This window comes from Erinaceus europaeus, chromosome 15 (assembly GCF_950295315.1).
Source record: "Erinaceus europaeus chromosome 15, mEriEur2.1, whole genome shotgun sequence".
Lineage (NCBI taxonomy): Eukaryota > Metazoa > Chordata > Mammalia > Eulipotyphla > Erinaceidae > Erinaceus > Erinaceus europaeus.
Genome location: NC_080176.1, coordinates 63,478,825 through 63,491,728, shown reverse-complemented (window position 1 = coordinate 63,491,728; position 12,904 = coordinate 63,478,825). Strand labels below are relative to the sequence as shown.

Here is a 12,904-nt window from a genome sequence, read left to right as displayed (position 1 = left end):
CCAGCAGGGGGTGGAGGGGCCCCTCACTACTCTTGAGTGGGAGTCCAGGCTCACCCATGTCCCCAAGGAGGGACAGGCAAGGGGGGTCAGTCCTTAGTAGAGACAGGGGTGAAAGTCACAGGGTACTGCTCACTAGAGGCAAGGATTTCTCTGACACCCTAGGGTGAAAGGGTGTGGGGTGCCTCCAGGGTAGACATCTAAACTCTCACTGGTGCCTTGCTGGTGAGGGTGTGGGTGGGGCCACAGGCCATTCTGTGCTGTTATTGGCTGGAGTTACTGTCTATACATTTTTTTAATTCTTTTCAGTTGCTCTTCTCCTTGACCTTTATTTATAGAGAGCAGATGTTTACAGGGACTTGAAGCGAATCTGTACTTGTGGCATTTCCTTCTTCAGCCCCATCTTCCCAGGTTTGAGGTTTGTTCTACTTTGTTCTTTATAACACGAATGTCTAGGGTTTGGAATTGTGCTTATCAGAAGGAGCATAGAAAGGATTAGTAAGGAGGGCTGGGTGGTGGCTCACCCAGTTAAGCACACACATTACCATGTACAAGGACCTGGGTTCGAACCCCTGTTCCCCATCTGCTGGGAGGTGAGCAGTGAGCAGTGAAGCAGTGCTGCAGGCATGTCTTTCTCTATCCTTCCTTCTCTCTCTATTCTTCCTTCTCTCTCTCTCTCTCTCTCTCTCTCTCCTCTCCCCTCTCCTTTCAGTTTTTCTCTTTGCTATCAAAAGAAGAGGAAGAAAATGGAGGAGGAGGAGAAGGAGAAAGGAAGGAAGGAACAGAAAGTCCATGTTCTTAGAAGTATAAATCTAAGTCTAGAGTTTTAGTGAGAAATTTTGATAGCGTTTTTTAAATTTTAAATAGGTTCTTAAAATTTTTTTTTTTTTTTTATCTAGAGGGTCAGGCAGTACCGCAGCGGATTAAGCACAAGGACCAGCTAAGGATTCCAGCTAAGGGGTTCTAGCCCCCCCGCTTTCCACCTGCAGGGAAGTCGCTTCACAAGTGGTGAAGCAGGTCTGCAGATGTCTGTCCTTCTCTCCCCCCTTCTATCTTCCCCTCCCATCTCCATTTTTCTGTGTCCTATCCAACAGCAATGATATCGATGACAACAACAATAACTGCAACAACAATAAGGACAACAAAAGGGGGGAAAACATTTTTCCATCTTCTTTTATTGCCACAAGGGCTTTGTTGCTGGGGATCAATGTCTGCATGATGGATTTATTTCTCCTGGTGGCCATCCCCCCCCCCCTTTTCTTTTTATTTGACAGGACAGAAAGAAATTAAGAGAGGAGGGGGAGATAGAGAGGGAGACAGAGAGATATTTGTAGACCTGCTTCACCACTCATGAAGCTTCCCTCCTGCAGATGGGGAGTGGGGGGCTTGAACCTGGATCCTTATGCACTGTATTGTGTGTGCTCAACCAGGTGTGCCACCATCCAGTCCACTTATTGATTAACTTATTTATTTGCTTATTTATATTAGAGAGATACTGGAAGAGAGAAGAGAAGAGAGAGAGGGCACTCATCTCTGGCTTATGGTGATATGGGGGATTGAACCTGGAACCTCAGAACCTCAGGCATGAAAGTCTTTTTGCATAACCATTATGCCATCTGTCCCCCACCCCTTTTACAGCTCTGGCTGTTGGTAGTGTGAGGGAGGGGACCTGAGGTGTCTCACAGGCCAGTCCACTGTGAGCTGCTTATCTCCCAGTCCTCAGTGGCCTTAAGTCTAGCTTGTTGCCTCTTTTTTTTAATTTTTGTTTGGTCTTCTCAAGGATTTCACTGCTTCAGACTGGCTTTTTTTTGGGGGGGGAGCAGGGGTGGTGGTGGAGAGATATCACAGCATAGATGTTTCCACCAGTACACTGAGGTTTGGGCTTGAATCTGGCTCGCACACATGGTAACACAAGCTGCTATGGGGGTGAACTACTTTGCCTCTCTGTTTCATTTCCTGAGAGGGGAAGAGAGGCTTCAGTGAGATGACCCTCTCACCTAGGATGGAACAGAGTCAAGGCTTGGGCTCCTCCCCACTGTTTCCATGGCAGCCCAGCCCCTCCCCTCTGACCAGGTCTAGCTACCCTACAGATGGCACTCCCACCCCTTCTTCTTCTAGCGTTTGCCCTTCTTCCATAGCCAGTCAACAGCGTCAGGTTGAGCCTGATGTAAAGTTTCGAGACCTCATTTGAATCTGGAGAGGTGGCAGTCATTGACTATGTGGGTCATAGTCTGTCTGTAGTCGCAGGGGCAGTTCGGGTCGTCTCTGGCTCCCCAGCGATGGAACATAGCGGCGCACCAGCCATGGCCTGTTCGATAGCGATTGAGGAGGGCCCAATCACCCCTGCTCCCACCCCTGCTGCCTGTCCACTAGCAGCAGTCTTGTTCCCTTGAGCAGACTCTGGGGTCCCGGAGGAGACAGGACCCTAGGGCTCACATGCACACAGTGGGTGTACAATGAAGGCCTGTTGACAACTCTGACCCCCCCCTTGGAAAGCTCATCTTCAGTCTCATTTGTTAATATTAGAGCCTAAGACCTCCAGGGGAGCAGAAGTCTGTAGGTCCCTGAAGGATGGGGCAAGATGGCATCTTCTAGAAAAGAGAGGTGCTCCACATTTCTTGGTGCCCTGGGAGCACCTGCCCCCCACTGTACACTCTATGTATACAGAGACCAGTCCAACTCCCTGTTCTCAGCTGGATCCAGGCACACAGGCTGCCCTCAACGATGACCTGCTGATGGGATCAGTGCGTGAAGAACAAGTAAGCACGTGAAGGAATGAACAAGCCACAGCAAAAGGAAGCAGCCACAGAATGAGGGCATTTAGCTTCAGAAGAAGACGCAGTGGTGGAGCACTGGGAAGGAGAGACCGCACAGCTGCAGGCAGGGAGGGGAGTTGAAGCTGTCAGCTGGGGGCTGGTCTCTGAGTCAGAGACCAACGGTTCTTATCCAGGGAGCAGACTAACAGAGATCTGAGATGCCTTTTGAGGCAGGGAGCACCCCTTCAGTGGAAAGTCCCCCAGCTCCATAGCTGCCTGTATTGGGGGGTTCCTGCATTGGAGAGGTTGGGGTGGATCAGGTGAACTCTGAGCTGCTGGTCCTCCTGAAAGACAGTGTACTGGGGTGAATGGGTTGTCACAGGAGAGCAGCTCTGTTCTGGACCTGATAAGGGAAGGAAGGGGTCAGCCTCAGTCTCTGGACAGCTTCTGTCAGAGGCAGGGTGTGTGACTGTCATTCGAGGTGGTCACCTGGCATCCAGGCACATGGAGAGGCCAAGCATTTTTCCTGTGCTTATGACCGGGTGGGGCCATAGGCCAGTTCTGGGCAACAAGTTAAATGCAGAAGGGCTGTGTGTTCCCTCCAGGTCAGGATCTCCAAAGCCAGATCCTCCAGTGTCTAGTCCCTTTGTCACAGAAGGCAGAATGAATTGGCACCTGCTCCACCCTGTCAGTTCCTGAGCCCGGGTTTAAAATTCTGAGACAGGGAGCTGCTTGTTACTACAGCTTCTCCTGGGCTCTGCTGACTGAGGCATGCTGAAAGACTGCTATACAGACGCCAGGGAAAGTCAGAAGGCAGACAAGGTACATGGCAGGCAATGGGCCTGAGCAGAATCCCAGTGTCTCAGCAGGGCAGAGAAATACCCCCAGACACACCTCCTCACCCGCAGCTCTGTCTACTCTAGCTGTGCTCTCCCAGCTCCCGATCCCCACCTGCAGGGAGGACACTTCAGGATCGGTGAAGCATGTCTGCAGGTGTCTCTCTTTCTCTCTACCTCTCTAGCTCCCCCTCCTCTCTCAAGTGTTCTCTGTCCTACTCAATAAAATAGAAAGGGGAAAAAAAAGGCCACCAGGAGCAGTGGATTCATAGTGTTGGTACCAAGCTCTGGCAATAACTCTAGTGCAATAAAAAATAAATAAATAAATAAATAAATAAATAAATAAATAAATAAATAAGAGGGCCTGGATACTAGACCAATAATTTTTTGTGTTGCCACTGAACCAAATACTACAGTCCCTGTTAGGGTAGCAGCCACTGCATGTCTTTCTACCGCGGTTGGTCAGGAGGACGCAGAGGATTTGAGGTTCTCTGTTGCCCCCTAGCTCAGGGTCAGTGTTGGCTCCCAGGGGTGCACAGCCTGCAGGGGGGTGAAGCTCCAGGAAAAGCAGACTGCCTATGGCTGTTCGTAGCTGTGATTTGGCTCTGCTCGACCACTTCATGGAGACATAGAATCAAATAGTGAAGGATATTCTCAAGAAGGCTCAGAGAAGCTGGCGTAGCCTGATGCTTTATTTAGCAACAAGTGGAAACCAGGTGCACCCCTGTACCCCCACCAAGCTCCCTTGGAACCAACACCTGGTCCCCCGACTCTCTGAAAGTGTCACTTTTCTACGCTGCGGCATTGTAATAGGACAGAGACATGGACTTGTTTCTTCACTGCTGAGAGTGTGGGCTCACAGGTGCCAGTCAGGACCATCACCCATGGTCTAGTATACACCCCCACCTTTGCCTGGGCACTGCATGAAGCCACCTGGTAAGGAGGTGGCCATGCCAGATGTCCAGCAAAGATGTTATCACAGTGTGGTGGAGCCCACACCATGGGCTGGCCAGTGCTGCATTGGGGATGTCCCCGCCCAGGGCTCAGAGGCTCCTCTGTTGTCATTTTCTCTCCCTGGCACCTCTGGGCAGATGGGAGATCACACACAGCCTTGGGCTGTCTCCCCTCAAGGACAATCCCAGGCTGGAGGCAACTTGAGATGCTTGCTTCCTGCTGGGGCTGCACTGCCCATCTCAGGGACGGGCCTCTAGGTTGTCATGACAACCACAAACCAGAAGCTGTGGTCCAGTCTCCTAGCTACAGGACTGAATGATGGCCATGCTCTCCTTCAAAACAGCAGCCAGCACGTCCCACAGTCCAGTCAGACCCCAAAGTAGACACTCCTCTCCCGGAGTAAGGGAGTTCTGTGGCTGCTCTGAACACTTGGAGCTGCCTCTTTGCCATCTCCAAGGACTCAACCTGCCCTACATTACTCCCACTTTGGGTCTCCTGATGCGTGAAAACAGGCTTTTGAAATTACTTACTGTGGAAAGGGCAGGCCAGTTGAGAGCACACATTACCATGCACAAGGACCTGGGCTTGAGTCCCCACTCCCTGCCTGCAGGGAGGTAGTTTCATGAGTTGTGGAGCTGGACTGCAGGTGTCTCTTTCTTTTTCTTTTTTAAAAATTTTAAAAAATATTTATTCCCTTTTGTTGCCCTTGTTATTTTATTGTTGTAGTTATTGATGTCGCTGTTGTTGGATAGGACAGAGAGAAACTGAGAGGGGAGTGGGAGACAGAGAGGGGGAGAGAGAAAGATACACACCTACAGACCTGCTTCACCACCTATGAAGTGACTTCCCTACAGGTGGGGAGCTGGGGGCTCGAACCGGGATCCTTACGCCGGTCCTTGTGCTTTGCGCCATGTGCGCTTAACCCACTGCACTACCGCCTGACTTCCAAGTGTCTCTCTTTTTCTCATCTCCCCTCCCCCTCTCAATTTCTATCTGTCTTATCTAATAAAACTAAAATTTTAAAAAGAGAAAAAAACAAATAATTTACTAGGCTGGTGAAATAAGCTCACTTGGATAGTATGCTGCTTTGCATGTGTGTGATCCAGGCTCTAACCTGACCTCCACTACACTGAAGGAAGTTTTGTTGCTGTGGTAGATGTCTTTAAAAAATTAATTATTTTTATTGAGAGAAAGAAAGCGAGAGACCAACCAGAACACCACATTATGTGGTGCAGTGGACTGAACCCCGAATCTCAGGGGTGCAAGGCATGCTCTCTACCACTGAGCCATCTCCTCCACCCCAAAAGGCAAAACAAACAAGCAAGCAAGCAGAAACAACACAAAACAAAAAACAAGATGCACTAGAATATATAATCTCACAGGGCTGGGGAGGTGGCTCTGGCTAGACCTCTCACCTCACAGGAATGAGATGCCAGGTTCAAACCCTGTACCCCATGGGAGCAGCAACAACTCCATGGGCAGTGAAGTGGACTTGGCTCTCCTTCCCTGTGTCCCTAAATACAGCAAAGAAGGGGTGCTGCTCAGTAGTAACCTGGACATGTGTGACCCCTGACTCATTATCCAGTACCATAATAAAAAAGCAGAATAATCCCAGGACATGATGAACCCCCAAATGGCACCTGCCCCTGGACCCCTCAGCCAGGGCATAGTCTTGGACCCACCACACAGCTTCCAGAGCAGAATGCAGCACCCCAGCAAACCCATCACCCCACGTTCTGGAGGATTTCCTTGGATGAAACCCCAGAATAACTGACAGACATCAGAGAGAGTGTCCCTGTTGCCCTAAGTCTTAGGCCAAGTGCTGGAGGAGTTCAAGGAACAGAACACCGGGTCCCTGAGTGACCAGTCACAATCCAGACAGAGTATGAACAAAACGCCTCCATGGAGACCTGGCCACAGTGGGGGGGGGGCAGGCAGGAACCACGGCAGGGGAGACATCTGGGTTCAGCTCACCCCATCTCCCTGCTCCCCAGCTTCCTTGTCTGCAAAAGGCATACAAGAAGCTAGAAGGGCCTTCTGAAGCCTTCGAGTCTCCCAGGTTTTCTATAAGGGAATTGAGAGCAGAGGACAGATGAGAATTGGCAACAAGATTATGGCAACGCTAAAAATGAGAACTGGGGTCCCCTCTCCTTCCCACCCACAGGCTTTTATTATGGCTGCCCACCCAAGAGACAATGAAACACATTCACAGTCAGCTTGGAGTGTGATCCAACTATAGGGGAAGCTGTCCCCACACACCAAGGCGTGGCCAAGCCCTGCCTCTAAGATCTAGAAGTAATGGCTGGTCAAATAGCTCACTTGAACAGTGAGCTGCTTTGCCGTGTGGGAAACTGACATTCAAGTCCAGCTCCCACTACATTGAAGGAAGCATTGGTGCTGTGGTATCTCAGTCACTGTCTCTAACTAAAAAAAAAAAAGAGAAGACGAAGGGGGAGGAAGAGGAGGAAGCAAAGGAGAATAAGGAAGGAAGGGAGGGAGGGAGGAGGGAGAGAGGGAGGGAGAGTGGAAGGAAGGGAGGGAAGGAAGGAAGGAAAAACCTAGAAGTGGCATTACTGGCCATCTTCCCTCAGGAGAGGAGGGAGAAGTGGTAGCTTAGTTAACAGCAGGCAGGAGGACTCAGCAGGACGCACTGCTCTGAAGTCTAGAGCAAGAGGCTACTCTGCTCCTGTGTCCTTTCTCCCTCCAGACATGGGTGTGGGTTGCTCTGGAGGCTGGGGCAATGGCTTCTCAGCCTACTGTCTGTCTCTCTCAGGCAGAGATGACATCAGCAAGGTCAGCTGGACCAGCAGAAAGAGAAAGGAGCCTGGGGGCCACCAGGCTCACAAGGGCAGCTGGATCCTGTCCTCTGGGACACAGCAGCTACCTGGGAGCCACCTAAGGTCTCACAGATGGCCTCCAGGCTGGTGCAGGGACAGCAGGCTGTGCAGGAAGGAAGGAACAGGTTTGCCACCTCTGATGCCCCCAGGAGTGTTCCCCAAAGTGCCCCAGCAGCATCTAACTCCTAGGAGTCCTGCTCTTTGTGTAACCCAGCAATACCTATGTTGTCTGTGTCTGATTCATCCAAGTCATGGCTGTATAATAGTCCACCATGAAGCTGTATCACACATCATCAACCCTTTTAATGGACAGCCAGCACAGGCCAGCCCAGGAACCCCAATAGATGGACCACATGACAGCCCACAGAGGGAGCAATGAGAGCTTGCTTACCTGCTGTAGGGGGGCTCGGCCATGGGAAAAGGAGCAGCTCCTGTCCAGCTGCTCGCTGCAGTCTGCTGTCCACTGCAAGGGAGAGAGGAGAGGTCAGTGACAGCAGGACACACATGCCCCATCCCACGCTTGTCCTGCCCCTCCATAGGGCAGGGGAGGGGCAGACTTAACTCCTGCTTGGCCAAGGTCAGCAGCAAATACTTCCCTGCAGGCAGATCTGCTGTGGCCTCTCCAAACCCACTTTGAGGGGACTTTTAGTGGGGGGGGACTCCTTCCTAAGCCCACTACCTCCTACATGAATAAGACTCAGCTATGCTGCCAGGAGAGTCCTCAGCAGAGCAAAGTCCACCTGAAGCAGGGCAGCCTCACTGCAAGTGTGACAAGCCTGGACTGCCTGGCCTAGCTCCAGCCACTCTGATCCTCCAGTGTCATGGTTGGAGCTAGAAGTCACGTGCGTGTGGGGGGGGGGGAGAGGGAGAGAGGGAGAGAGAGAGGAGACAGGCCTTTGGTTAGAGCAGCTTGGCACCAGGGAAAAGCCTCAGACTCTCCAGCAAGAGCAAGGCTAAAGCCCAGTCCCATGCCTACCTCCAAAAGCTCAGACACTTGGTGTGTCTCCAAGGTGTGGTGTTCCCAGGGGTCACCACCTAGAGCCTCCTGGGCACCTCTCTCAACCCATTGGGCCAGAATGAGGGCAGGGCCTGAGTGTCAGCATACAGACTAGCTCCCCAAGAAATGCCCCAGAAGATGAAGGGTCACCTGGGAGGAAGGAAGCTTCACTATGTCATCTTCACAACAGGGACAGTGGGCTGGGTGGCCCAGCAGGTGGACATCAGGCCCTTGTCAGCCATAAACATGCAGCAGAGACAGAAGGGGGCAGGATGGGGGGGGCTCTGCTCACAAAGGGCCTGCGGGCACCATGGTGGCATCCTTGTAGCTGTGTGTCTCCTTAGCTCTGCTGAACACTGGCCTTGACCTTCACTGGCCGGGCACATGAAGCAGAGTGGCCCTGCCTCCACTTGCATGAGGGTGGCTGGCTTACTGGACACATCTTCCTGACTGGGGGAGGGGGGTGTCAAGGACATGACCTTGGTGTGGGAAGCATTATGCCTACTTTCCAACCAGGTAGGTAACCACAGGTGTTCTCCAGAGCTGCTCTGCCCAGCTGAGAGGAGAAGAGAGCCACAGGGGTAGCGTGAAATGTGCCAGAAGCCAGGCTTTACAAGGGGAAAGGTCCACTCCCAGGCATACACCAAAGGACATGCAAACTCTGATTCAAAGGGACAGATGTTCACAGCTGCATTGTTCACAACCACCAAAGAGTGGAAGCAGCCTAGATATCAACTGGCAGGTGACTGACTAAAGAAGTTATGGGATATATACTCCATGAGACAATCAAAGAAGATGATATTGTGTTCTTTGGGACAAAATGAATGGAACGGGGGGGGGGTGATTATGCTTAGTGAAGTAAGGAGATGAAAGGCAAACACCGATGGTTTCACTCATAAGTGGAACCTAGAGAATTGAAACACATGAATTAAAAAAAGAAGAAAGAAAACGAGACAAATTGCAAAGTGTCTCGAAGATTTTGGAAGGGTGGAGACATAGAGCTTTCATGGTGGGTGTGCTACGGAACTATACCCTGTAATCCTATAATCTTGTAAGCCATTACGAAGCCACTAATCAAATTTCTGAGTAGTTTAAATTGTCCTAAGTTTGTTTCTGTTACTGAACGTAACTTACTTATGAACTCTGCTATAGAGCTGACCTAATTTTCTTTAGCCATGATCCATTGATGGACATATAGATTTTCCCCAAAACTTTGTTACTGTAAATAAAATTATTACTGTATGGTGTGTGTGTGTGTGTGCGTGCGTGTTGTCAGAACCCTGAGCATGTACAAGTTCACTACTCCCAGGCGTACATTTTTTCCCTCAGCCAGATAGTCAGAAAGAGACAGACAGACATCACAATACCTGAGTTTCCCCTAGTGCTATGGCTCTCCCATGTGGTGCCAGCATTCGAATACAGGCTGTGCACATAGCAAGGGCCGCATCTTACCAGTTGAGCTATCTCACTGGCTAGAAATAAATTATGAATGAGATATTTTATATCATTCTTTTTAAATGAGATGTTTGAAATCTACTTAGAGCATGTGTCAATTTTGACAGGCCACATTTCAAATGCTTTGACAACTACAGCACCACCTCACTGTTCATGACGCTTCCCCCTTGCAGGACGGGACTCAGGGCTTGGACCCCGGTCCTTGTGCATGGTAACATGCACTCAACCAGCTGTACCACCACTCACTTCTTGCCCCCAGATTCACTTCTTGCCCATCCTTCTCTCGACTGCAGAGGGGCTGTGCCTGCCAACTGCCATTCCCAGACTCTTGTATTAGCTGGCTTCCATTGGATTCCATCAGCAGAAGGAGCAAGAAAAATGTTAAGAAGTCAGGGTCTTCCCACTCCATCAGTCTACCTACCCCCAGCAGTAACTGGGTCTGCTTCACAGAGTCCAGTCCTGGCCTTCCATGAACAGCCATGCCCCTTGACCCTGACATGTCCTCTCCTGGTGTCTCAGGTGGGGGCTTGGCACCAGTGCTAATCTCTGTGTTACTTAACTTCTCAGCTATTCTCACCCGGTCACCAGCTCCTTGGACTAAATTCCCTCCACCTGGGTAGCTGCTGTCTCAAAGCTCTCCCCTGAGGCAGGCATTAACTATGAAGGGGAAGAGGAGAAGCCCATCAAATACTGTCTAACAAGACCCGGAGTCTGGAGGAGAGTCAAGAAACAGGGCAATCGGTCTTGGAACAAAGGACTTTAGTGGGAAAGCTGGTGATAGAATGAATCTCACTCTACCCACATTACCCCCCTTTTTTTTCTTAAGAGATATCAATTTATTTATTTCATAAGAGAGAATCAGAGCATTACTCTAGTATACCCTGTGCTGGGGATGGTCTTTTTTTTTTCTTTTCTTTTTTTTTTAAGAAAGCAGGTATTTAGCTATTGCTGGGGGCTGAATCTGGGACCTGGAAGCCTTAGGCAGGAGAGTCAGTGTGCATAACCATTAAGCTATCTCCCCGCCCCACATTAGCTTCTTAGTTCTGGCAACTGTACCATATTTATGTAAGTGCTCGGATTGGGAAGATGCTGAGGAACAGGCTGGGGGAACGAGGCCACTCTTTTAGCTCCTCTGCTGTTAAGTCTAAATTAATTTCAAAGTACACAGTCACACACACACTCCTTGAATGATGCACACATATACACATATGTGTGCAGGCACTTAATTTTTAGTTTGATAGGACAGAGAGAAATCAAGAAGGAAGGTGAGATGAGCAGCTGGGGACAGGGTCTTGAACCTCAGTCCTTGTGCATGGCAACATGTGCACTCAACCGGGTGCACCACCACCTGATCCACCGCAAGCACTCTATAAACGAGAGCAGCCACTGCTCCCCACCTGCAGAAAGGCTGGCAGCACTGGGGACAGCCCAGGCACATGGCCAGGAGGGTGATGAGAGGACTGAAAAATATTCCTAAAACAATGTCCCAGAATAAGAATAGCAAATCCATCTATCCTACCACAGTCTTACAGGAGAAAGCCTCCCCAATTTCCAGGCATCCCAGAAAAAAATATTAAATAGAACGAATCCTTCATCTCTCTCTCTCTCTCTTTCCAGGCACTGGTGCTACTGTGTTACACGTCAGTGTGTTGGGCTTACAAGGGCCTAAGTCTGGCCTCTGGAAACACATGCACTGGGCTGGCATGGGTTCCCCCTCTGAGGATATCTACTCCCCACCCCTGATACTTCAGGAATCACCTCCAGAGAGGGAAGGGAATCTGGTGCTGAACACCTCTGGGGCTACCCAGTCCCTCCACCATTTCCAATCATAGATGCTCCCAGCACCTGCCCTGATCTGAATCATTAGATCCCAGATGAAGAGGGGTCCCACCACCTCTCCTCTGCTCCCCTGCCTCCCACCGAGCCCAGGCCCAAACTCCAACTCTCCCCAGGCCTTTCTCTTTCAAGACAAAGGTTCTGCAGCTAGAACAGAGAAGTCCTACAGGGTGGGAATTAAGGGTGGCATAGTCCTGGGAAAAAAAGTCATTGAATACAAGAGGAGGGAACAGTGATAACTGTGACATGTAGGGATAAAGAACACTGATCTCCCAAGAGTGGCTAAGGGCTTCCACTATGTGAAGGAGGCTGCAACTAATTTCTTAATTAAAAATCTGAAATAAAGCAACCATGAGGTGGCACAGTGGGTAGTACAGTGGACTTGTATGAGTGTATGAGGTCATGGGTTTGATCCCCAGCACTGCTTATGCCAGAGTGATCATCTTGTCAATCATTATTAAATCACTAATAACAAAATCTGAAACTTGATGAATGACATCGGAAATCATGAACAAAATTAAAGATAAGTGAGCAATTACTTGTCTAACAAAGGATGAACTGTCAGGTCATATCAAAGATTTCTTTAAATCTAGGAACTATTCTACCACTGTGACACACCAGCAGTAACTCCCTCTAGATACCTAAGCACTTTCTAAGCAAATATGGAATCTGTAGCACAGCACAGGCAAACAATTTACCCAGGGCTGCACAGCTCCAAGGTGGCAAAATGGACTTAGGGCATAATAGGCATTAACTCAAAGAGTCACAAAAAATGCCTGAAACTAAATGGAATGTGTGATCTTGGATTATAAACACTGAACCACAGTGTTTATATGGATGGTGGTAGAATATGCTTAACATCAAATATTAAAGTTTATTTTTAATATTTATTTATTTATTTGTGAGAGAGAGGAAGGGGAGGGAGATGGGGGAGAGATACCAGAGCATTGCTCAGCTTTGGTCTGTGGTGGTGCTGGGGATTGAACCTGGGATCTCAGAGTTTCAGGCATGAAAGTCTTTTGCAGAATCATTATGCTGTCTCCCCAGCCCACAGAATATACTAGTTTCACCATTACTTAGAGTGCAATTTTGTGCATGGAGTATATCTACACTGTTGCACAACCAACACCCCATCCATCTCCATAGCTTTTCACCATCCCAAACTGAAACTGTCCTCATTAAACATTTTTCTACTCTTTCTTATCCTCTGTGAATTTGGCGTTGAAGTGCTTCATA

At 49.6% G+C, this 12,904-nt stretch overlaps 1 protein-coding gene across 3 annotated transcripts in view; it reads right to left on the bottom strand.

The window, feature by feature from the left end:
- CTIF (cap binding complex dependent translation initiation factor) overlaps positions 1-12,904 on the bottom strand; it is a 273,319-nt gene that overhangs the window by 185,541 nt on the left and 74,874 nt on the right. For all 3 annotated transcript variants that reach the window (XM_060173850.1, XM_060173851.1, XM_060173852.1), the window contains exon 3: positions 7,772-7,843. In XM_060173850.1, the coding sequence (XP_060029833.1) occupies positions 7,772-7,843 (72 nt within the window). The remainder of the gene's footprint in view (positions 1-7,771; positions 7,844-12,904) is intronic.